This window comes from Acipenser ruthenus, chromosome 13 (genome assembly GCF_902713425.1).
Source record: "Acipenser ruthenus chromosome 13, fAciRut3.2 maternal haplotype, whole genome shotgun sequence".
NCBI classification, from domain to species: domain Eukaryota; kingdom Metazoa; phylum Chordata; class Actinopteri; order Acipenseriformes; family Acipenseridae; genus Acipenser; species Acipenser ruthenus.
This window is the reverse complement of record NC_081201.1, coordinates 22,692,970-22,719,654: the sequence shown is the minus strand read 5'-3', so window position 1 is coordinate 22,719,654 and position 26,685 is coordinate 22,692,970. Positions and strand designations below refer to the sequence as shown.

The 26,685-nt window shown below is 39.1% G+C and overlaps 1 protein-coding gene across 31 annotated transcripts in view; it reads left to right on the top strand.

Annotated features, from left to right (window-relative positions):
- LOC117418209 (sorbin and SH3 domain-containing protein 1) overlaps positions 1–26,685 on the top strand; it is a 125,610-nt gene that overhangs the window by 83,600 nt on the left and 15,325 nt on the right. For 14 of the 31 annotated variants that reach the window (XM_059035725.1, XM_059035719.1, XM_059035729.1 and 11 more), the window contains 12 exons: positions 3,472–3,519; positions 4,103–4,232; positions 5,621–5,735; positions 8,708–8,791; positions 12,650–12,715; positions 13,471–13,572; positions 16,353–16,399; positions 19,480–19,658; positions 20,973–22,463; positions 23,067–23,149; positions 24,550–24,786; positions 26,442–26,480. In XM_059035725.1, the coding sequence (XP_058891708.1) occupies positions 3,472–3,519; positions 4,103–4,232; positions 5,621–5,735; positions 8,708–8,791; positions 12,650–12,715; positions 13,471–13,572; positions 16,353–16,399; positions 19,480–19,658; positions 20,973–22,463; positions 23,067–23,149; positions 24,550–24,786; positions 26,442–26,480 (2,621 nt within the window). Of the gene's footprint in view, positions 1–3,471; positions 3,520–4,102; positions 4,233–5,620; positions 5,736–8,707; positions 8,792–12,649; positions 12,716–13,470; positions 13,573–16,352; positions 16,400–19,479; positions 19,659–20,972; positions 22,464–23,063; positions 23,150–24,549; positions 24,787–26,441; positions 26,481–26,685 lie in introns of all 31 variants that reach the window. The other 17 variants (XM_059035724.1, XM_059035735.1, XM_059035728.1 and 14 more) reach the window with 17 other exon arrangements.

Below are 26,685 nucleotides of genomic sequence, written 5' to 3'. Positions count from 1 at the left end.
TATTTTTTATAATAATGCAGCTGTCTAAATGGAACCAAACAGTAAACATATTTCAGTTTTAGAAACATGGAATGCAATTGCAATTCATGTATTTAGTTTTTTAATTTGCACTATATTTTTTTCTTGTCTGTTATTATAGAAGTTTTAGAATGTAGCATACTAAACTGCCGTAGTGTAATTTGCAGTACATAGAAAAGTAGCAGAAATACATGCTTGTGTATAGCTATAGACTGGCAGGGATTATAGAAAATGTCAGCTCAGTTTTATAACCCTATCTCCTGCATAACAGCTAATAAAAGTCCCAACTTAAGCTCTGAAGAGTCTGCAATAATGTTTTGCCAAAGACATGGATTTGATCTGCCTTAAGAAATGAATTTGAATGTCCTTGTAATAGCCAATTTGTATTAATTTGTACTCAAAAGTAAATAAATGTAAATCCTTTAAGAAGTTAAACAAAAATGCACTAAAGGGGGGGGGGGGGGGGGGGTCATCATAGCATACTATTGGTTTATTTATATTTGTTATCAATCGAGGGAGCGTGTTGTATAAGACCAGATGAAGGAGACGTTTAAAAGATCATGGTTATTCTTTTAATGCAATCGCAATTTATAAAACATTGATAAACTTGCTTCAGAAAACGTCCTTTGATATACCTGCAGGTAGTTGATTTGTTTTTTGTAAATGTAAAGAAAGCATATTTCAAATTCTTGCTCCAAATCCTGTGCACACGATTGCAAAGAATTCCTTTCCGAATATCTGCGAAACCAGATGTGCTCGCCCTGTTCTCCTTTCAGCACTGTCCAAACCTGCACTTCCCATCTGTTTTCCATCATAAATGTTGATTTTCATTCCCTCTTTACCTTCTGTCTTGTTTGACAACCTTTAACCTGTGTTTCTCTGACAATCTGTATTGGGAAGCAAACCATATCTGGAATAAATGCCATCTTGAGTTTATGTGTCACATTCCTTTTAACTTATTAATTTCCTAAAAAAAAAAAAAAAAAACGTCAATGTGTGCTTGTAAGGCCCTGGTGAACAAAACTATAAAGTGCAAAAGAAAAAACAAAAAGTTGAGTTGGAGATGATGGAAGCTGTGTAGCCTGCCAGCAAGTCACACCTGACTTTAACAGGGATGTGGAATAAAGTCTGCTGGCATGCAGTTTAATTATCTGTAGTCACTATCGCTGTCCATTATAATGAGCAAAATACAACTAGATCATATATATTCCTCATAGACAGGTCCGCAGCAAGCAAACATCTCTTGCCTACAAGGTACAGCTTAACCTCTAGTTTCTATAAGTCGCCTTGGATAAAGGTGTCTGCTAAATAAGCAAATAATAATAATAACCATAAAATATAAAGCGTAAAGGAATTTCAAACGCAGTTTTTAAAACGACACTGCTACTGTAATTCTCAGAGGGATTAAGCATATGAAATATTGTCATTTCAGTTAAATAAATGAGTGTGTACATAAGGCACACCAGGAGACATTTGTGTCATATGTTTATCAGCAAAAAGGTTGGAGTGTACTGGACCACTTCTGTTTCAGATATTTCATAAAGAACACTTGAACTTGAATTTCTTTATCAAGTCTGTGACTTGACAAAGAAATTTGTGCTTTCTGAGCGAGTATCGAGTCGTATTGGATCCAGGCCTGTTTCTCAAAGCCAGTCCGCTCTGACTGTGGTAGTGATGAGAGCTGTTTAGCTGTGTGCTTTGTAGATTTTTCTTTCGTTTCTCCATTCCTTTCTTTTAGCTGCTTTTCATCCCCGTGGAGACCATTCACAACCCAGCCTCTGTGTTCTCATAGCTGCTGAGATACACTGTACCGAAGGCATCTGTTTCACTGTTAGGCTTCTTGTGTGTCTCTGAAGAAGGAGACACACAAGAGTACCTTCTTTATCATCATGCCCCTTGTGCCCTACAGTCATTTGACAGCTAGATGCTGCTTGGTGTTTGGAATTGGTGGCTTGAAGAGAGCTTGGTAATGCAAATATCCTGGTGTGCTAAGTCCGGCATGGTAAAAAATAAATAAAAAGAAATGTGAATGACACAAAGGAAAAATTGAAAAAGTTAGGTGAAAAAAAGGTATTAAACTGTGTTTATATATTTATAATTACATATATACAGGGGTTGAGCAATAAACCCGACAGACCTGCAATATGTACTATATATAAACAGCTGTGGCCTTCTACTACAGTCTAGGTATTGTTACATTATTATGATCTTTAGGACCTGGTCAATTTAATAGTTAAAGACATGATTAGAATCTGCACTCTGAGGTTCCCTTTTACACTTTTGATGGAAGAATTTATTTTTAAAAACGTTGAGGGCTGATATGTTCTTGGGGGACAAGGGCTTCCATATTGAAGACAAATTGTTAATGTTTCAGGAGAAACAGTTCATTAGCATTAAATATGATTTATACAATTAAATATGATTTATACAACAATTTATTCACCCACCAGACTGGTCGGGTGAACCAGTGCCACTCCCTATTGACAGTGTTATGGCAGGTGGTCAAATTATTGTCCAAGCCTTGTATGCAGAATATTATTGGTACAGGTCCTACAAACGAGGGATATCTGTGGGCACTTATTTTGAACAGTTCTGAACAGACGGTGTAGAAGAGAACAGCAACCAAGGTGTTGAGTGTTACTTACATTTATATAATATAGTGTAACCATTCAAGATGCATTGTAAGGCCGAAGATACACAAACAATTTGTATTGTCTAATTGACAACAACAAAATTGACAACTGAATTACTGTTGCTAAGTGTGCCGCACGCACACTACAACATTGACAATTATTGTAAGCAATTTTAAGATGGCGCCTGTTTGCAGCACTCATGTTTCAGCAGCTGCTACTGTATAGTAATTGGAATCATTTTGAAAAGACATCGACCAAAGAAAAACTCAAGTGTGGACCAGAAAGTTTCTTTATGTGTCCACATGTCTGTAGCCAAACTTCCTATTTTGCAAAACTGAGAATTAAATCTGGAGATTAGTAAACGCAATATAATTGGCTGACCACACACAGGCACGTAAAAAAATTGTCAACTGAATTGCTGAAAATAGAGCAGTGGTCTATTCTAGCAACTCACTAGCCAATCGAAAATGTGTTGATAACTCGAGTTGTCAGTTAGTGATACAGGGTTAATTTTTATTGTCAGCTTGAGTTGCCAAGAAATAATTGCTTAACAATATCTCCTGCCTGACAGCTAATACAGTCCTTGCAGCATGTCTGTTGCAGTCTTGAAATGCTTGTAATTCCTTTGTTGAATTCCTACATGCTCCAGGTAGTGCTTTAACCTGGAGGTAATTACATTCTTTTTTTTTTTTTTTTGCCATGGTACTTATAAGGTTCTGAGCCCCATCTTGGTTTGATCCTTTACTATGCGTGAAAAAGCCAATAAATAGTTTCCTGTTCTGATTTAAAAACTCAGATTTCACTTTTATTTACATGGCAGATGAAGACTCGGATTTGTACTCTCCCAGGCACTCATATTCTGAAGAGAGTAAGTACAGTCTGTTATTCAAAAAACACATTTTAGGTTTAACAGAGCACCAGAACAGCCATTTTTGTGAAATACATTTAAAATGGTTCAAAATTTGTAACTAGCAGCTAACTGCAGCATGTCCCAATGTTGTTTACTTGTATTACAAGACAGTTCCCTTTAAACAGTAACTGCAACTGAAAAACAAGCCGCAAAAGGAAGCAAAATTAGGTTTTTAGGACACATTTTAGAGGCTGTTAATCCGTCTGCATGTCTAACTTATGGAGTACTTTTCATGATAGATAGTTGTATTGGTACAGATAGTTGGGATTTATCCCTTCTAAAAGTATCACAGTAATTTTGCACTATACATTTACTATAGTTTACCATGGTTTGCCATGTTATTTAATAGCAATACCATTCCTCTCTAGGCTTTACAGTGCTTACCTGTGCGTTACAATGTTTTCACTGTGCTTTATTACACTGCCACATTTTTACTTTGGTAAACTTTGAGAAGGGATGTCCTGATATAGTGTGCTCGTTGTACTGTATTTGCGTAATGTTTTCTCTCTTGCATTAATATGGGATCCTCTGCTTGTTGCAGTGAGAAGTCAGTCGAGTATGCCTCGCTCGAAGAGTGCAGTGGACAGCATCGAGGCAGAGGCCTCAGTGAAGAGATCCGCCACACTGCCTCTGCCAACCCGCTCCTCTTCACTGAAACCAACCGCAGAAAGGTAACGGCTCCACCACTCTCAAATGGTGCCGCCATGGATGCAACGGGCCAGATTTTCAAAGCGTTTTACTCAAGTGTAAATTACTTGTAACTGGGACTGGGTTAATGCAGTATTGAAATGCTGTGTGTACCTGCTGGTGTCCTCAGTCAGGGTTGCGTTGGAAGACATTAGCTAGTCAGTCAAATCTCCCCAGGTGTCTGGAGCCTGATATGACTGCTTCTCCATATGGCAGTGTGGTGATCTTATAAATAATTCACCACCAATGTGTTGAAACAGATAAAGTCTTGACTGCAAATGATTAATGGAGGTGTTTGTTGATACGGATAATCCTTTGGCTGTCCTGCTGAGAAGTGACTGCAGTTAACCTCAATACTGAGCAGAAAGATTTAAAACCACACGAAGCTTCAGGCATGGGACGCAGCAGGCTACACTAGCATTGCTTGCAGTGAGTTTAATACTGCAGTTTAAGTGTTTAGGAAATTAAATGTAAACTAACACCCCTAATAGGGCAGAGAAAAGGTGCAAATACAGTCCTCTGGATTCTTCACTATTATTTAGCCTTAGATTCCCAGTATTCAGCAGCATGCACTTGGTTTTAGTTATTGTTTATTAAAAGAGTGAATATAACGTTTCATAATAATTCTGTTACAAATTAATTGTCCAATTAGTTTTTGCGTCAACTTAATTTTTTTTTTTTCTAAAAGTGTGTTAAGAAGCCTTGCATGTTGAAGTTTTACTATTAACTCAATAGCTTATCCAAAACTATTAAACTCTCAGTAGTGCTAAATTTAGAAGTAGTTAAAGAAACATAACCAATTCAATGACTAACATTTCCACTAGAAGACATTGAGAAAGATGTCTAGTCTAACTCAATATTTCACAATTATTCAGGGTTTGGCCATGGTCACAGTAAATTGTATGTGTACTGTACGGAGCGAGGTCCACAGTTTTCAATATTTCACTTATTTCTTTTTTTGTATGGTTAAGTCTGATAGTGAAACAGCAAAGACTGAATTTTGGTTCCACACAGTATTATATCATATCAGAAATGTCTCTTCAAAGATGGTATAATTAGACAAACATCTGCAGTCCTTTGTTGGGTGCAACATAACACAAACGCTGCTTCATCAATGCGTGCTTAGAAGTAACCATAATTGTCAATAAAAGACTAAACAGTTTGGAGTCACTGTTCGGGCCTCGCTGTAAAAACAACTGTAAAAAAAAAAAGCTTTTATGCAGCAAAATCCCTAGGGAATAGGTTTCCTGCCTCAGATCCGAAGCACCCTGATTAAACTGGGATTAACTGTAGTGAGGGGAGGGAGGATCAGTGGCCAAATCCCCACACGTTTCCATGGAAACTGACAAGTTACTTGGTCTCTCTTCCTTAGGAACGACTGGGAGCCCCCAGACAAGAAGGTTGACACCAGGAAATACCGCGCTGAGCCCAAGAGCATCTTTGAATATGAGCCGGGGAGGTCCTCAGTGCTGAGGCAGGAGAAAGCGGTACGGTGTAAGAGCAGTGTGCTCCGTCCTACCCCAGCATTGCACTTGCCATACGTTCCTCTATGCATTATGTATGTTTCTCAGTCTGCCTGCCTGATGGTGTGGGAAAATCGTAGCGCTCTATAGAATGGAACCATAAGGCTATTTGCAATGGAATCGTTATTTGAATTGTCTGGTTGTGGAGGGCTTTTGTGATGTCATGCGGTTTTGTAAGTAGTTGTGATCAGATTACCCGTTTAATTCTTTGTCCTGCTATGCCTGTTGTTTTTGTCTCCCAGTAGATCATTGTTTTGCATGTGTTGTGTTCATAGTCAAGGTGTTTATTATGTTGGAGGTTTGGGAGTTGTGTACATCCTCTGTTGACTTGATAGATTTAATGGGTTATAAAAAGAGATTTACCTTTTTCAGACAATGGTCATTCATTTGTGCAGGATATATTTAATAGTTTAATTTGTATTTATTTGGGAAAGAGTATTTTGATGATTATTTGCTAAGACCAAGGACTCCCTATATGAAAAGAATTAAGGACCTACTTTCAGTTTAGCTGCCTTGCACAATTTTACAGTTTATTCAGGAGCCAGTTTCAGACACTGAGTTAAATCCAGGGAATTCACGGTTCACTTATTCTGGTTTGCATTTGCGGGCTGCGTTCCCTTTTGGCTGGTGTGAAATAACATAGACCAATCCACTGGTGTAAAGCTTTTTTTAACAGTCTTCAATGATGCATGTTTACACTGGCGAGATGATGCAGTCTTCTGTTTATGTAATTTATCCTTATCTATTTTGTTGTCTTTGATAATGGTTTTCTGGGGTATGTGAATCCCAGAAGAAACATTATGAAATGCCGGCAGTATCACCTCTGAAATGATAAAAACAAACAAACAAAAAATGCTGGATTATCTAGGATTTGATTGATCTTGTTATAGTATGAGGTGTTAAACTGATAACAAGGGAGACTGTAGTTAGCCCTATAGGTATGTGTTTAAAAGACATTTAGCTAAGGATATATATATGAAGGAGAAGCCTCAAGGAACAATGAGCCGGTTTCTTTCAGAGTCATTCAGGATGCTCTGTGTTTCTGTTTGTCTGCCTGGTTGCTAGTATTTTGTGCGTGAGTGTGTGTTGACATCCCTGAAATGTTTAGAATTACAGCTGTGCTTGTGTTAATCGATAATTAAGGATATATGATTCCACCTTGCACATTGAACACCACAGCAACCTTGCATCTCTCTCAATTTCAATTTCACACATTTCTTTCCCCTCTGCAGGTTCATTTCTCATCATTCATTGGTCATGACACTGTATAGATTGTATGGTTTCTATTAACGTATCAAACTGTCATCAGATTTATGCGAGTGCATGCAAGGCAATTTGTGTCATAAGCATTGACCCTTTGAGGATGCAGTATCTTGGAATACCCCAGCCATTTTATAATGATCACAAGCACCACAAATGGATACAAATAGATGATTAAGTTGCATCTAAGATCGGTTTTAATAAATTGGCTTCTAGGAATAATGCTGGCTAATTCAGAAATACAAATGCAACACAGCAGGAAGGGTGATTCAGAGAATTCGATGAAGTCACTAGCACTGTATTTTCATGCTCCATATCTGTTGTCGGACAGATTAGCTCCACTATCGCCTACAGGAAATGCTAACGTGACAGGAAGGGGATTAGTTCAGGGGCAGCGTTTTTCAAACTTAGTGGCAGTCGGGGGATTTTCTTTGGGAAACAAGAGTTTCTTTATTTAATAATCAGAGCTGAGAATTGCAATGCATTTTCATTAAAATGCCCAATAGCAGAAAAAAATGCAGTAGTTTGTTCAGTGTGCAGCATTGTATTAACTAACAGCCCTGGTACTTGGTAACCTTGTGAGTGGCCACACAGCTAACCCTAAAATGATTTGGATTTAAAAATTATATACAGATGTCTTCCATATAAATGTGAACTAGCTACCCTAACCTAAGCATATATTGACTTAGTGTATGGTCTTCCAATATGGCCAGTCTTGTTATCTAATCCTTGAGAAATCTTATTTAGTATCAGTGATGTACAGAATGGTGGGATGCCACAATAAGTAAGATAACATATCATTTAAAAAATGGCCACTAGGGGTGTGCAGCTCTAATTGCTGTCCCCCACAGTTGCAGAAGGAGCATAAAGTCCACACCCTTGGTTAATAACGAAAAGCAGAAACTGTAACAGAATTATACAAAGCCCATATAATATAGGTTATTAAAAAGGTAAGGAATTAATATTTTGAAATGTGGTTTGGATATACCTTTTTGAGTTTTTTTTTTTTTTTTCAAATAAATTTGCAGCAGTACTTTGTACATAGTACCAACAGTAGGACATATATGAAAGTCAGGGGTATTCTAATGAAAACAAACAAAAATGAGTTCTCAGCTCTTGTTGAAAAGGCACACTTTGCAGCACTGAATATACAGCCTAAGCTTCTTGAACTTTCATCTGTTCGTAAGCGGCCCTGTGTACAATAGCAGCAATGTTTGATAATCAAATCCAGTCTTTAGCTGCCATCCGTATGTTATTGTACATTATATGTTTTATAAGAGATAAAAACATAATCATACACGTTCCATGTATTGTTTAGACTGGTTCAAACATGAACATGATGATAAAGTGGCGCCTTATAAAATGTAACATTTAATTTAAAAAATCTAAATAGAACTGAAGAAACATTTTAGTCGAGGAGAATAACGTTTCAGCTGTCTGCCTGAACGAAGTCTATTTTCTTTATCAGAAGAAAAGCAGCTTGCAATGGTATAAATAATGTGGTGATTACAAATACAGTACTCATTTAGCCTCCTGTTCGATTACTGTACATTTTAATACCATCAAATGTAACCAAAACCAAGATACTGCATCTTTGAAGAGCACTCTGTCCTTTTCTCATCTGGACTCAATCTGTTTCTTCTCTCCCTTCCTCCATCTTCTTGCTACCCTTGTAGACTCGGGATATAAGCCCTGAAGAAATAGATTTAGAGAGTGAACCTTGGTATAAATTCTTTTCAGAGATGGAGTTTGGAAAACCGGTAAGTCTTGTGGCCCACTTGCAGTACTGTCCACTAAAATGTTGTATCAGTGTTTCCCATTATCCAGTCTGTTCCTTGTTGTTAGCTGTGCTGTTACGAAGCATGCTGTGATACTGTATGCGTTAGGACATTGGCATCAGCTGACCTGGTTCTGTGGTTGCCCAGCGCTCCAGGTGTCTTGTGTATCAGTGTCTGTTGTTGAGTCCTGTAGTCCCCCCGCTAATGTCACCACTTTCTCTGTAGGAGAAAGTGAGCAGCTGTTGTCCATGCATTTAACGTTTTAGTGTTTTATTTTATACTCTCTGTGTGAAAAGCAGCTAGAAGATTCTGCTCATGGAAGTAGTTTATCAGTGCTGTGTATAACTAGATGAAACCCTCAACCAGTGCTGTGAGGTTTGTCTGTTATACAATACAAAAATAAGGTTCTGAGTCATCTATGCAATACAGCATACACTATAGAACATAAATATAGATATCAGTTTTAAAAAGAATCCGTCAGTTAACAAATAAGGACAAAAAGTTGACAATAATGACAAATTTGTAAAATATAAATAGCCAGGGTATTATTTTTAAAGACCTAACAATAGTCAAAGCTACTGAATAAGAAACAAACCTTTTTTATATATATAAAGTAAGGTTTAAACGGTTTCCCAGATAAATGTAGATTTTTATGCTTAGCATTGAAAGACATTTGTTTTTGTTTTTTTATCATTAGTGTAACTTCTGTCTGATTTTAGCATTATATATAATGCAGCCTCCAATTCCACCTGGCACTGTTCTCAAAAACATTAGGGTCATTTTTCTCTTATCATTTCTATATTTGAGAGCTGTGGTGAATGTTTCTATCAGTAAATGTTAGAAAAATCCCTTTTTACTAATGCACTAGCTTTGACTCAATAAAAGATGTTGGCATTTACACAATAGGACTACTCAGAATGAACATCCATTAAGCCCTAAATGTCAGTCTCACAAGAAAAGCTCTATCCTATTTAATAGCTGAATGAATGAAAGGAGGGAGGGGTAAAATGTGACACTGCATTTGTGCGATTGCGTGACGCTGTTACTGGTCAGATATTTAGGTTAGGGCTTTGTCAAGTGGTGTAACTATTGAGTTGTTTTATTCACTCTCTCTCTCTCACATGTACACACACACACGCGCGCGCGCGCATGTGCACACACACACACACACACACACATCACTCAAGGCTTAAGTTTTTTTTTCAGGGGCCAAATGTACAAGAAAAAAGGGACCCAATGGTAATGTTGCTAGTGCTAGGTTTGAAAGTTGATTTAACCCTCTCAGTCTTGCCTTGTCTTAACTGTTTCATGGCCTGTTAGAATGAAAGAAATGTTGAGAAGCGACCAAGGTTTCTGTATTATGTTTCAGGCCAAAGATTCCTCAGCTGTAATTACGCAAGTTATCTTTCAATATGTGAGGTTGTTAAAGTACTGACAGGACTTTAAAGTCCCATTAACCAAAATACATGTAAAATATTTGTTTTCCCTGTTCTCATATATACTTAGGGCTTCTGTTTTTCGTTTTTTATTAATTGTATTTTTCGGTGCTTATTTTTAGCTATTTTCGAGTTTCATGTAAATCGTTTTTTTTCGGGGCTTTCTTTTTTGATATACTGTATACTGTGTTTTCGGTTACTTTCCAAAATGCTTGAGCGTTTTTTTCTGTCAAAATAGGTATAGTAACTTGACAGTACTTGCACACTTCAGTTGTACCTTCTTTCCTTTGCTGTCTTCCACAACAGGCACATTCTTCTGGGGTTTTTGTGTGTAGGCATTTTTTTACATTTAGCCACAATTCTGTTTTAAATCGTCTATCTTAACTGTAATACAGCTTTAAATCCCGTTAACAAGCCTCCATTCCTGATTGTAATCTTGTTTTAAATCTTGCAAGCGGAGTCTCCAATAGAAATGTAGGAATGTGCTGTCACTCAGTAGTTGGGCCGGGTTTAAAGTATTCAGAACGAATAAATGATCGATACAAGTCAGGAAGGCGGGACATTGCCCAGCAGCACTGGGAAATGTATTTATTATTATTTTTGTATTAGGTTTTATTTTTTAATGGGAAAAGGGTAAAGTCAACATGAATTGATTAACCATTTCCACAGTTGTTCCGGTGTTTTCCGGTGTTTATTGGCTATCCACCGATTTCATTTTTTTTGTATCTGGGGTGTTTTATTGGGTGCTATCCGTTAAAACTGAAGCCCTATATATACTCAATAAAAGAGTTATTTTTTAATTATTTAACTTCATTTCACATTCTTCAGCTCGACAAAAATAATTCATGACTGAAAGGGTTAAAAGCCTTATTTAGCACTTTGACGGTGTTATTCTTGAAGACTGAGGCTGATTTTTTTTTTTTTTTTAAAGGAGCCGTAAAGCATCTTGTCACTTCTAAATGCTCTTACCTAGGTGTTGTTTTGTTGATTGGTCCACTGCCTGGAACTCATTGTGATTCTCCTCCGTTTCACTTATTTAATTTCATTCCTACATGATCAGCATGAATTGAAGCCGCCTGTCTGCCTGCTGGCATCATTTCATTAGTCTTTCATCTCATCCAGCTTTCATTTAAATATTTAATTTCCCTTTCATTTCATTCATCTGTCATTGCACTGGTCTTTTATTTCATCATTTCATTTATTTATCATTTCATTTATCATGTCATTTGTCATCATTTCATTAATCTTATTTCGTCATTCCATTTGTCTTTTATTTTGTCATTTCATTTGGTCAGGGTGGGCTACCTGCAGCCTGCTGACAGACTTGTAATGAATTCCTTCATGAATTTATTATCTTCTTCCTGTATTCGGCCAGTGTGGCAGGACAGTGAGCTAAATCCAGTGTAACCAATCAACAAAGCTGCTTAAATCAGGTGGCTGCTTATATAAAATGCCTCTGTCATTCACTTTCAGTTGAAAAAAGCATAATACCATAAGCTGTGCTAGTTTATATACAAGCACCACAGCTTTTTATTTGGGGCGGGGGGGGGGGGCGGGGGGCGGGGGGCGGGGGGGGGGGGGGCACCTTTTAAATATCAAGAAAACTACAATCGGAGAAAAAAGAACTGATTTTCTGAGTAGAAAAATATGTTGTTCTGTTAAAAAAATGAAATAAATTAATTTAAAAAAATCAAAATGCAGTCTTAAAAGTGTAATCAAATATCTAGAGTATTGTTACGCAAAAGCCATACATTATACAATGAATTTACTCAATAAATCACATTCACCTTGTCAAGGTAGAAATGACATGTGCTAATTACACAAAGGCAGACAAGACCCACACTGAAATATAACTGATACTTAATCATATCGACACTAAAGAGTCATACCGCATAATACCTGAGAGCCTTTATTCACACACAACAGCCGCTGTAGAGCTGGAAGCAGTATGTCAGTGTGCGGTGGCACAGTTACACTTAGTGCTGTGAAAACACCAGTGTAACAATCTGTTCCCATTACCCACACTGCTCTCCTGGAAACCCAGCCCTTTATCAATGCGGTATGTACAGTATGCTTATCAAATAAAAGCCCTCCCTTTTCCCTCCATTTATTTGAAAACTCTCAAAAATTCACCTGAATGAAATAAAACACACACATTTTTTATTTATTTATTTTTTTTAAGTTTTTCTTATTCTTTAGTAAACCAGGATAAAACTTAACCTGCCCTCCCTAGCTGCCTGTCCTATTGCTGCTGCCTCTGTCTAACTGCTGTTCCTAATGAGACCCTCCCTTCCTCCTTATCCCTCCCTCCTGGCTGTGTTTCTTTACCAGTCCTCGTTCTCCTTGTGATGTCTTTTCTATTTTCTGTTCATTTTCCCTCACTTCCTCCTCTGCTTTCCATTAGCCTCCAAAAAAGATCTGGGATTATACTCCAGGGGACTGCTCTATCCTCTCTCTAGAGGATAGAAAGGTAAAGCTTCTTCTGCCTGGGTCTTGTGCTAGAGTTCTTCGTGTTTCCTTTTCTGTCAGTTGTTTTGTGTTTGCAAACATTAGTCCGCAAACATTTGTCAATTTAGTTTTTTCCCTCTTTTGAGAGCATGTTCTCTGGTTTATAAAATACTGTTTTACCCCAATGTATATTTTGCATTTATTTTCTTCTATCAAAATGTACAGTTTTTATAAATAAGGTGCAAATTCTGCAGTGGGGTGTCAAATGTTTTTTGTTTTTTTTCAAATATGAAAAACGCAATCATTTTTACAGTAAAGTGTGAATAGCCATACCTTCAATTTCCTGAAGAAGAGACTTGTGGTATCGAAACTAATGTATATATTTAATACAAATATTAAAAAGCTCATAATTTAGGGAAGCTGTACTGCAATGGGACACATCAGCTTGCATTTCTAAAATAACCTAATCAAATTTAAATCACCGAATATAGTAATTTGGTGAATTTTCTTTGATAAAGATATTTTTATTGCAGAACTTTTAATTTAACCACTACTCGCTGCTCTGTTGGTGTCTGTACTTCTTGGTCTCTCAGCTGCCTTGTGTAACGCTTTTCTACCTGCTGTGCTACTGTTTTATCATTTAGACTAATCAACTATTTTTGCTTGCTACTCTTGCTGTCGGTGCAATATGGCTACCTGTCCCCTCTATATCCTTTCATATATGGATCTAACTCTACTCATCCTAACCCTGAGCATTTTCATTCCTTTTCTAATCAGGACCAGCTAGAAAAAGATCTCTACCTGTACCAGGCTGAGTTAGAGGCAGATTTAGAAAACATGGAGAAGCTTTATAAAGCACAAGATAAAAGACTGTGGAAGGTATTGGGTCCTCTTTTCACACTCCAAGTTTAACCCCTTAAGATACACAAGGAACTGAGTGGTTGTTCAAACGGTTTCTTAAAATACATTTGAGAGTGCAGGGGGCGTCACTCAATTGGCCGAGCGTCGCCCGGGGGAGGGAGGGTTAGGTCGGCCAGGGTGTCCTCGGCTCACTGCGCACCAGCGACCCCTGTAGTCTGGCAGGGCGCCTGCGGGCTTGCCTGTAAGCTGCCCAGAGCTGCGTTGTCCTTCGACGCTGTAGCTCTGAGGCGGCTGCACGGTGAGTCTGCAGAGTGTAAAGAAGCGGGCGGCTGACGGTACACGCTTCGGAGGACAGCATGTGTTCATCTTCGCCCCTCCCGAGTCAGCGCAGGGGTGGTAGTGGTAAGCTGAGCCTAAAAATAATTGGGCATTTCAAATTGGGGAGAAAATAATAAAAAATAATTGGCAACGACTAAATTTTTAGAAAGAAAAAAAAAAAATACATTTGAGAGTGGACTCACATATCAAGAGGAAACTGACAATTTGGATGACCAGATCCAACCTGTCAGTACATTTTAAACCCTGTTTTGTGCGCCTCATTGCAAAAATTAGGACGTTTAATTTGTATTTGTAGGACACCTTTGTCCCTTGTACCTTAAAGGGTTAATTGTTGATGCTGATATAATACATGTATATGTGGTTCCCAGACCCCCATTACCACCAATCTCAGGACTGGCTTATTTAAGTAACGTTAGAAGTCCGTGAAACCAGACATATATGTTTCAAAATTTGTTCAGACAGTCCTTAAGTTTTTCGCTTTCTTTCTGTCGATAAATCCTTTTTCCTTATTTGCAGCTCTCAGCTTTGCCAGGTAGGGAATCCAGGGCTTGACACAGAGAGAAAAACTTGAAACCCTGTAATAATATTCATGGGACAAGACAATTATACCCAAAGGACAAATTATATTAGGTCCGTCCAAGTGCACAGAATGTGGTGCATACAATGCAACTAACAGAAAAATTACTGTACATGTGGAGGAAAATTGTATTCTTTTAATCAACTCGCTTTAGTTTGCACATGATTGTTAAAGCTGACTTGGCAACACAATAGACTACAGTGAGAGTTCACAAAGTACTGTATTGTTGCACTGGTGCAGTGTTGGCGTTACTGTAAGACGATTATGTATTGAATTATGCTTACAGCATATACTACTCTCTCACAAATATTGGGACACTGTCCCAATATTTGTGGGAGGACAATCATATTGGATACGCATAACACCTATGAATAGGTACACCATAATGCGAAAAACTCTATGTCAAGTCCTGGGCCAGCCTTTCTGAAGTAGCCAGCCTCTTTCACTTGTTAGTGGAGGGTTAATTCAGAAGAGCTTTCCATCTGTTTGGAGTCTAATATGACGCTAGCCCCCCTGCTCTCCATGAGTTAATCAGAGCCGGTGGAAGCCCCACTGCTTCTCTCTGCTCGTGTGAGCTGCCAGAGTATCATCTCCCTGCCTGACGTTGTGTCAGCTGATCAAGGCTTAGCTCTCAGCTTCAAGAACAGTTTTCCACAAATATCCATTTCCAGGCGTTAATTGCATCCCAAGTCGGCCTTTTTCAGGGGGATTTCACAACGGTTTCCTGTTGTTGTTCTTGCTGTGGGTCAGGCCCACTTCACATGCATCCTGGCTATGAGAGCTGAGAGCTGCCTGATGAAATAATAAAAGAGACAGACAGAAAGGAAGAGAAATTTTGAGGATGGTAACTCTTAACTTTTCTGTTTTCAATTCCTGGGGGGTGGGGGTGTTCTGCCTCTCTCTTGCCAGACAAATTGCAAACGGGGGGACATTCCTTTTGAAATAGCTGTAAATTCTGTTGCTGCTCCCCGCAACTCCCATAAAAAAACTGAAACCCAGCTGCGTTACAGATCTTGGTTTGGTATGCATTGTTTTTTGCTCGGATATGGGGCTTATCAGAAAGGGCTGCTGTGCTGTCTTACCTTCTCTGAATGATTAGTAACAAGCGGTCTGTACCCCTTTGCTGGCTTGGGGACCAGAGATGCTGATTTAGCAAAGGGAGTACGCAAGTCTTTTTTCAGCATGATCACTTGCATGCTTGTTAGATGTAACAGGATGCTTAGAATAATTAACAAACGGTCTAGACTTCTAATTAACTGCACTAAACCACTCGAATGTTTTGTCTTGTTTAGCACTCAGTGGTAACAATTGTGAAAAAAAGAGCTATGTGAACTGACAATAAACCCATCCTGTGACATGGCTTGAACTGCTGAAACATGTGCTATTCTGATAATGATGTTTCAAAGCTGTACTTATGTGGCCTCAACACATACTGTATTCGTGCAATTCTGCAGCAGGAATTTCATAAAATAAAAGTTCCTCTCCAGTTTTAGGAAGGGATTGCGAGCATGTGTATTTCTCTATAGGCTGTACTTGTCCAGCTGGCTGTCTGTTCCTGCTCTTGGCTTTAATCAAAGTGACTCATTCACAGACAAAAGAAAGGGGCGACAGGAAAGACCAACCACAGTGGCTGGGCTACAATCTGTCACTCCCTCTGGGGAACCTTGCAAACAGTATCTCTCCAAAGCACAGCTTGTATCTCGTATTCCATGCCAGTTGTACATGTGCTAGCTTTTTGCAGCTTGCCTTAAACCTCTAAATTGATTGACTCCATGGCCAGGAAAAGAGAAAAGCAACCAGCTACCTCATGACATATTTCAGTGTTTCTTCTTTGAAGCATCCTCCTGGGGATTTAACAATGACTTTGTTTGGTCTGTTGCAGAGTGCACCATTCAACCCTCTGGAAACCCCAGCAGAGCCTCATCAATAGTAAGTCTTGTGCACTTTCTCTCAATTTGGAACTGTGATTATAGTCAGAAAAGTTTCAACCGGCAGTAAACACCCTTCTCCCTTTTCAACTTCTTGATATTTTGTGTATCTGATTAGTGGTGCTGCTGTGCTGGTGGAGTGTGTAGTTTGTATTTTAACCCTTTCTGCTTTTTTCTGGGTTCAAATCTACAGAAGTTGTTCCTTTGCTTCAGAAAAGCAGAAAATAACTCTTGTGTTTTGTTGTGGGATCAAGGTTGGTTTTGCTCACCGCCCTGCTGAGATGAAATGCTCTGGAGATGGGAAAACTGCCTGGAGAATTAATCCTGTGCAGCTGCAGTGATTACTAAAGCTCGTTTGGAGCTCTTTCTTTATTGCTCTGAAGCAGAACGAAAAAACATTTAGGCAAATCAGCTTGCTTGAACAAGTATAAACTTTACTGTGTGAGATTTATTTATCACTTACTCTATGTAGCTAGATAAGTATTGGAAACACTTAACCATTACTGATAAAATAAGGTATCTGTTTTAATAATGGAGTAATACAAGAATGTTCATGTAATATTCAAAGAATTTGGTTGGGGCAATTCTTTAAGACAGATGTCTCGTCACTAGGAATGCCCAAGTAAAAGGGACGGTACTGTACATACATATGTCTTTTAAGATGTACATCGTTATGTATATCAAGAGAACTGCTTGAAAGACATTATTTTCGGTTATTAAGAGTACTAGGTATGTAGAGGTCCTCTATCCACTTTTGATGAAACTTGTTAATCACTTTCTTTTTGGTCAGTATGTTCATATGCTGAATCTAGGTCATGTTTATTTTTTAATGATGCTGATACAATAGTTCTAATTGTGTATTTGTAGCTGTGGTGGGGATGCATGTCACTAACGTAATGGTTATTTAAATATAGATACGCAGATACATACAGTACCCCTACTTAACAAGGTTAAGTACTCTACACACACACACACACTGAATTAAAATAAGAATGTTAAAGTAATTGTTGTAGAATATCTGCCTGTGATTTGAATAAGGTCTTCTAATTCCCCAGCTCTGATTCTGAGTTTCAAAAGTTAGATGGTGCCAGACCTGTATTACTTCCCTTTTATTGCACATAGCTTTAACATTAAGATTAATAGATGGTACACAAACCACCCAACGCTTTTTGTAAAACCTGTTGATTCTACAGGATACATATTGGATGCTGATATATTTTTGTAAGTACACAGCATACGGATGTAGATTTTGAAAAGGGTTAAATTAAAATTGAGAATTGTGTATTTATTTTGATATCAAAGTAAGCCTTTTAAACTAATAACTTGTAGGAAAACAGAATATGAGCTGTAGCAATTCATCATTTTGAACCAGGTGCCCCTATGCTGTGATGACTCCTATCAAACCAAAAGCTTTGTAAGATATTGTACTGCATCCACTCCTCATAAAATCCGCTTACCATGAGTAGCTGTATCTAAGTGGAAGCAAATGCGTATCCACAGTTATCGCCTTGTGCACTCACTGCATTATAAAGTTATCCCTTAAGTAACCATCAAAGGATTTAAATAAGTAGTTGAGAAGATTCAGTTTACTTATATAGGAAAAGTATGCAGGTTGATCTCAAACAGAGAATGTTTAAAGAAGATACAGCAGGCCATATTTTCAAAGCGTTTCCTCCATAAAACATGTATGACTATGTATAACTTAGATGTCTGATTCTAGTAGGAGCTAATTCAAGACTGGAGTATGGTCCATTGTTCGTTAATGCATTACAAAACACCTTTTCAAAACCTTACAACAATATTTATTTAAATAAATGTTCTTAACCTTGTATCCAGGATCTACAATGGCTGATTAATCTCAAAACTTTGTCAAGATGAGTCTTAAAGGATCCCAGTGATTCAGCATCAACAGCATGCTATATAAGTCAATCCATACCTTCACTACACTCTGAGAAATGGTGTATCCTTTCTTTGTCCTTAGCCTGTACTTCAGTAAAGTCCCCCTAATTATTCTTTGTTCTAAGCTGAATAGATTCAGTTCCAGGTCAGTGGCGGCTGGTGGCCAAAATGTTTGGGTGTTCACACCTCAGATGCAGGTGAGGGTGTGGGGTCTGGGGGGGTGGGGTCCAGGAGGCCAACCTTGGTGGTAGAAGTCAAGTCAAGTGGATCTGTTTCTTGTTGTAAATGAGATTGTTTTACAGCATTGTTGATGTGCCAGTGTCATGTGAGAGGTGGGAAATGAAACGCATATCACCCAGAAGGGAAACACAATTCATTAATAAGAGACGGGGGGTTCGGTGAGCAAGCGAACACTGTTAACCGTCTGCCCCTGATTTTGGTTGTATCAGTTAATTCTTACAGACATCTCATTTCTGCTGGTATTGCAAAAAGTACTAGAAAATAATGCCAAAATATTCTACCTAACCTAGTCTAATGTGCAGCGGATAGTGTGGCTTCTATTTTCTTATTCAAAGATATAGTAACATGGCTTTTAAAGCTGTTGTTCTGATGAGGTATGCGTCTGCAGCTTGGCTGATGAAAGCTCATTAGAGCTGGAGGATTTTGTCCAAGGAACTCCTTTGTTTGAAGTAGACCCATGCAATACTCATTCTGCGGTTTTTGCAACCTGGTGGATCACTGACTTTGGCTTGTGGGATTGCAGCCCGATGGGTTCATTCCTGAAGATCACGTGGACTGGAGATATTTCTATAAATGCCTCAGAGTGCATGGGTCAAGTACATTAACTTTCAAGGTCTCCTGCCTCTTTCCAGATACAACACAAGTGGCTGATATCGCTTTGAAAGTGTCTCTCCATCCGGCATTTGCATATCTGTGACTCGTAGCTGGATTTTAGTAATTGTCATGAATGATGCATTGACTTTGTATTTCCATCCAGCCTTCCTGTGGAGTCACTGGTACGCAATCAATCGAGACATGTGCTGTCTTTTCCAGATAGCAGGATATAGCACATTGTTCTAATATCTTTCTATATTTAGTTTAAACATGCACAGGAATACTGGGGTATAAAAGTGCACAGGGAGAAAGTGCATTGTAAAACTCCTTTATTGTCTTTTCTCCTAGCTCAATGTATACCCCTGACTACCATGCTGTAAGAAGAGAGACAGACCCAATGTTTGGCGATCAGGGGATCTCTGAGAGCGAGAGACTTATTTACAAGAATGTCCTGGAGGGCGGCGACATTCCGCTGCAGGGTCTAAGCAGTCTGAACAAGCGTCCGTCCAGCTCATGCTCCACCAAAGGTAGGCGATGCTTTCTGCTATAGGGGCTCTGGTTTTATTTGTTTTCATTTCAACTGCAGTCTGATCACTAAAACTTGCAGGATGCTGCCTGGATACAGTGAAGGGGCTGTGTTTTAGTGCTCTTAGTTAAACCCCTGCTTCAGATCAATCAATCATTTCTTTATTTCTGTATTCATTTTTACTGTGTTAATGCAAAAGGGGTACAAAAAGTCACATTTTCAGTTACCTGCCTGAACACTTACAACTTAATATATGGGTATGAGACACCTACAATTTAATATATGGGTATTAGACAATTATTGTGTCTGTTGCACCTTTTCCACCTCTTATGTTATTCAGTACAACAATGTACAGAATGCCCTTCTTGTTATGATAGCCAAACTTAGGTGTAAACATGCCAAGGAGTGGGGAAATCAGTGTATCTGACACAGCACCCTCTACTATATATTTGTATAATATATAGTCAAATAAGAAAAAATAATCAATGTATACAGTGCTCCCTGTTATAACGCTGTCGTCGGGAGTCATAGGAAGTCATTTGTGTTTCTCCTAACAAGAATACAAGTGTTTGTGTTATTATGGGACCACAACCATTCCGGCTTCTAACCTGTTCCGCAGTATAAAGAGTCGTCTTCTAACGAAGAAACACTGCGTGTATATATATAACAAGAGAGCTTTGTAAACAAGCTGCTCCCATCTCCTACTACAGTAGATATCCTGTTAGATTTGACAGGCTTACATCAGATATCCAACTGATCCAGATCGTCTACTTCACAAAACCTCAGAAAGAAGCCAGCCTCGTGCATTGTGTTCCTCCCACATGCTGTATGGTACCATATTTAATGACAGTAACCATTGCTCATTGTTGGTACTTTTGTTCGTGGATGTGAAATGTGCTGCCAGTGTCTCATATTCCTGTTCTTGCCTACACTTCACAGCAGACAGCTTTCACACCTTTTAAATGCTATCAAACAGCTGTCAAGAAGCGTTACTAATACATTTGCATTTTTCTTCTCTAGAGGCAGTTATAATTGTGCAACAGATTCATGTTGTTCTCTAGTTATGTAATATTGAATAGAAAAAAATGTTCACAATAAGTCACTTAAATATTTTATCAACGCTGTGTTTTACTGTATTTTACTGTGACCTTATAAACACTTCATGTGTTGTGAATGGTTAAGTGGCTGCTGGTGTCCGCATTATTTTGATTTAATTACAGAAGTGTTATCAGTCAGTATGCCTTAATCTGTGATCAATGCCAATATATTTCACCTAATAGATTTTATTTATTCTGTTGTTCTGCATGCTTACCAGTGGACCATAAAGGTGGGAATACTTACATCATTTCAGCTTCTTCTTCCGTAAATAGCAGAACAGTTAGTAATGTGCTAGGTAATAAATGTAAGCATAAGAAGCCATTATCAGCCGCTAAAGCCTGCATTTCCGAAATCCTCCCCTCCAAATTTAAGCCCAAAATGGTGTCTCCCTGCACTGGGTTGCAGGAGAGGGAAGCCTCTGCAGTGCATCATTCCAAAGCCCAGAGCTGCGAGGACCTACATGATCGCACCACCTATTTCAACAGCCGGAAGGCGCTGGCGAACGAGGTGGGGCAGAGTGTGGGGTCGCTACTCCACAAGGAGAGGGCTGAGCTGGGGAGGAGGACTAGGAGCAGCGCCAGTCTGCAGGAGTACGGCTCGCATTCCCGCAGCGGCTCAGCCCCTCCACGGAGCAACGCTGCAGAGTTCAGCACCATGTACAGAAACATGCATCACGTCAATCGCATGGGGATCCAGGAGGCTCCGAACAGAAGCAGCAGCGTGAGGAACATCGCCTCCCAGTTTGAGCACAAGGAGCGATGCGAGCTTGGAGGCGTGGAGGAACCGGAGCAGATCCCCCGGCACACCGTGTCTTCCAGGGTGACTGAGTTTGAGCAGATCATTCAGAGATCGCGATCCATGCCCACGTTGGATACCACCGGATCAAACCACAGCAAGAGCCCAAGCCCTACCCATTGCCCGCCCCACATCGCCTCGGCTTTCTCTGCCGAATCCCTCCTGGAGCCCCAACAGAGAAGCAAAGAAGAGGAGCCGGAAATCAAGATCATGGTGAAAAGCGCGTCCTTCTCCGGGAGCGATGCCGAAGACCAAGCCTCGGAGTTTAGTGATGCTGTGCAGCCCGACTCCCTCTCAGCCTGTACAGAGCCTGAGCTGGACCGTCTCTCCAACACCTCGGCTGACAGCTCCTCCAGCAGCGTCCACCTACCCCACAGACACCAAGCGAACCAGTGCAAGGGAGCCTGCCCTGCCTCCTACACTAGATTTACAACCATCCGCCGTCATGAACAGCAAGCTAAAATTCAGGCTAAAATAGGATCTCAAGACAATAGAAACACTTTCCCTAGAAACCTCTATCTTATGGGCCCCATGCCCTTCCGATTGAAAAAGCCTTTCCAGCAGGAGCACAAAAAGACACATTTTCCATCTCCCATTGTCTTGTCAGCAGCCCGGGACTCGCCAAGCCAAAACAGTACCAAGGAGCCTAAAGGAAGTGTGCTAGATAACAGCTTCCTGCAGTGCTTGTTTTCAGAGGAGAAGCCCCTCATTCCTCAGAGGCAGTCCTCCCTGGAGGCCGTGGAAAGACTGAACAGTCAGACAGCAGGGGAGACCCAAAACGAAGGCTCAAACTCCCCCCTCAGCAAGCACTATGGCTACATTGCTAACGGAAACAGTGTCCCCTTCGCAACGGCCTACGACAGCCTGGACCGTAACAACAATCCGCAGCCTGAGATGGGGGTATACCTCAGAGGTGGCTTTTCCCATACTTTCAAGTGTCACTCCCATCTGTGTGGCCCATCCTTTTTAACTGTCCTCCCACTTGCGCTTTTCTGTCTTTAGACAGTGATATTGCAATCTTCATTCCAGTCTGTCTGTTTTTTTTCCTACTTGTTTTGGTTGACATTTTGCCATGAATCCGTTTTTTTACAGTGTTGTTTGCAGGCTGTGTATGCCGCATCCACATTTAAAAATAAAATGTACATATCATGTAAAATAAAGTATTTTAGTTCTTGAAATAAGGTGCTTAATCATTTGCTTGGCCATATTCTCAGTTTAATTTTATTTTCGTTCTACATGGAGTTTTAAAATTAGCTCCCCAACATTTGTATCAGTGCTCATGACCATTTTCTATAAAACTTCAAAATCACATTATCTTATGCTTATTATTATGTTATTAGTTTAAGTGAGATGTAAAAGGAGGCACTGAGTTGGAGAATCACAGACACTGTCAATTAATATTTGATAGATGAATGCACAGCGACACAAGCTACTGATTTGGAAAGGAGCCCCTTTCATCTAAAATGAAGTCATTTTAAAGTGAAAAGGATACCAATTATTGTTGTCTTTTAAGTAGATTCTGATTCGCCACGTCATTTTGCCCCAGAACGCTCGGATACGCCGGAGGATGTCGTTCGTAGACGCCACGATGACAAAGAGGTAATATTGATTGAATTAAAATCCACAGTTTATCAATTGGAACGTGTTATTGAATGCTAATGCTAGTTATGAAAAATCCTTGTCATGGAATTTTAATTCTTCATCAGTTAAATTATCAATGGTCATTTGTGCTGCTTAAAGAACCACTTTCCATATGGCTACCAAGCAAGTGTCTAAAAAAGGATGAAGTTTCTTTGAATGTATATGTTCTTAGTACCTTGCAAACAGTCTTTTTAGACATATTTATAATCTGAAATGAAAGCCTGGCCCTTTGTCATATTCAGGTAAATACTCTAGGATTGTAAGGGCCCCCACTGACCAGGTTTCTTCTGGGATAGTATGAAATACAATTAGTTACAACCACCCTCTGTTTAGTTGAGAGGACAACCTTTTATTCAAAAAAATATTTTTTTTTGGAACTTGTTAACCTTTTGATTAATTTTTGTTCAATGCAGACCTAATTTTGGATGACAAAACTAATTTAAAAAATTGGGACCGATGTCCTGGTGTTTTAACAATTATTGGTTGATTATAAGGGGGTGCCCTGTGGCTCACCTGGTAAAAGCACTGGTGCTTGTCAAAAATGACATCCCAGGTAAAGGCGGGTTCATACCTCAGTCTTGTGGCCACCAGGAGAGTTGAGAAAAATTAAATTCTGCCAACCAGTCTACCTTGGATCACCAGAGAGACAAGAAATGGGCCACAGTGAGGGTTGCAGTATTGAGGTATGAACCAACTTGTAGCTAAAGTCCGAAACAAACAAAGCACATTGGATTGAATGACATTGTGTTTCTCTGCTATTATACAGTTTAATATTCTATATTTACTATTATGATTTTCAAATTAACAATGAAATAATTAATCTCAATCAAACACCTAAAATCTTTGGCCCAACTCCAAACAAAACAAAACAAAAAAACAAACATCATTTTGACTAAAAGATTTTGGTGGATGTGAAACCTTTTGTGAAGCAGGTAGAACTCATTGTTTCCTGTGAATGTACATGTGGGTTGATTTGGCTTGGTTTTCTGATCTGTAACGAGGAATGTGCCAAAAGGAGTACCTTTCAGATAACTCTAACCTCAGGTTCTTGTTCAGCTGTAGTGTGTCTGTCCGCGTCCCTGTTTCTTTCTAAATAGCCCAACAGAGGTTTGTTTTATTGTTTTACTGATGATCACCTACATTTATCAACTAACTGCATTCAAATGGGGTGTACATAGGAGGCCTAGAACTTGCAATGAATTTATTTTCTGTCTTTTTATTCAAGTTACAAAGCATTTGTTTTTTTCATTAATAACTAGCTTCACATATTTAGTATATTTATAATTGTATAAATATATTTGATTCCTAAGCTGATCAGATCATTCATTTTATGCAATTTTATGCAATTTTCACAACAGAAACTTTTAGAGGAGCAGAGACGTCTTAAACGAGAGCAAGAGGAAGCTGATATTGCATCTAGAAGGCACAATGGACTCTTTCTAACACATCACCAGTTTATCACTAACGATCGATTCGGGGACCTCCTTAACGTTGACGATGCAGATAAGAGGAATTCTGGGTCTGAGGTCTGTTCCAGTTACCTCAATCAGCTGCTTGACCCAAAGCAAGATTTGCCTCCCACATTATGTAATGCTGTAGGTCGACACCCGCTCTTCAGACATTGACTCATTAGATGTGTAGATGCTGCTTCCACCTTAACATGGCTGCTGGTACAGGAATGATCACACCACCTGCATTATTGGCATGCCTGCATCTCCGGTGCCTGCTATGCATGCGTTCAAGCACATAACCTGCGTTTCATTGGTAGCGGAATATGGCTTGGTGTATTTTCTGCTTGGTGCCGTATCTTGTCCTGTCTTTGTGTCTTGATTTTATCTTATTTACCTAATTTGGGCATTGAGTATAAAAGAAACGCTTTTCTTGTTCTCTTTTTACTTGTACATGTTGTTTTGGGTTTTTTTTTTAGATGTGAATGTGAAGTAAAATGGAATAGTAGTCTGGTTAGTTAATTTGAGCTCATGTCTAGATTATAAAGGGAAATTAAACAGTAGTTCAGTACAGTGTTTTCTCTCCATACCTACCCCAAGTACAGATAACACACCACATACACAACATCCAAACACCCTATAAGAAACTAATTCAATTAGACATGTGTTTCAGTACTTGTCTTGTAGTTACACAGAACACCCAGTTTGCATATTGACACAAGGCAGTAGCATTGACACTGGCAGGGTTTCAGCAGCATTGCACATTACAAAAAGGAGTCGGTCAAGCAGGTTGTTGCTGGATCCTGTGATGCATGCTTTGCTTACGTTAATATTGAGTGTTAAACAGCATTATTCATAACCTGCAGATATGTTTTTGTTACACCAATATACATATGCCAAGTGTAATCACAATAAATCAATTTCCACTGGGGTTTGTATGGAGAAACTGAACAAGATTTCTATACTTAGAAAAGGGCATTAGAAGATATGCAAAGCCGGAGGAAACATCTCCTTGTTTGCATTATTTGCAGTTTAGTGTGTTAAGTTCAGAGTCAACATCATTGTAGCTAGGTCCTTTACACTGAGGCGTATCCAAACAGTGTTAAGTAGCAGGCTTTCTATTCTGGAACTCTTGTTTCAATACTCAAGTGAAATTAGTTTGGAGGCCTCAGCTTGCTTTGAGCTAGCCTCACAGATCCACCTCATAATTGGCACAATTCTCAGTGTGCTTGAGAGAGGCTGAAGACAGACATCAGGCAGGAGGTGTTCAGGTCAGGATTGAAAAGCTCTTGCAGAGCTGTGAGGGGAAGCTCTCATGGTGTTGGCTGGGCACGGTCCAGACAATAGCCAGCGCCTTGACTAAAGTCAAAGTGACAAAATGTTTCTTTAATTCTAAATAAGACTGTTGTTCTAATAGGCTAGCTATGTATGTGTGAATCCTAAAGTAATATTGCGGTTATGCAAAGCAGCAGTAGTGGTGAATGTCAGTTCCAGCAGTAAGGCAGTACATGGAAAGTGTACTAGCAGTAAGGTCTGTCAGACAATTTGGTTTCCAAACTTTTTTCTGCAGTGCACGCCAAAAAGAAACTTATCACTGTCACATTTACTGTCTTGTATTCACACTTGTAAAATATAAAGAAAAAATCTTTCCTTCTGTTTTTCTGAAGAAGCTGTTTGTAAAGCTGATTCATTCTTAAAGTTGATGGTCACTGCTTTCCCTGTCCAATCTTATAAACTGATATATTTCCCTTTAATCTAAAATGAATTAATTTTTTTTTTTTTTTCAACTTTCATGATAACAGTATTTAAAAAATGAACCGTCGACTGGGGAAACAATGTGTGTAAGTAGATTTCAAACTAATAAAACCTTTTGTTTTCTTTATAATACCCCAGCAAAATGTGACAGTGCGTGGCGGTGGCTGTAAGAAAAACATGCAATTACAGTACAGGGCCACTAGATGTCAGTAGCTATCTATTTAGGAATGGATGTTAAATGTATTTCTGTTCATGCCCAGTAACTTGTATTCCAGATCCCTGTTTTTTTTA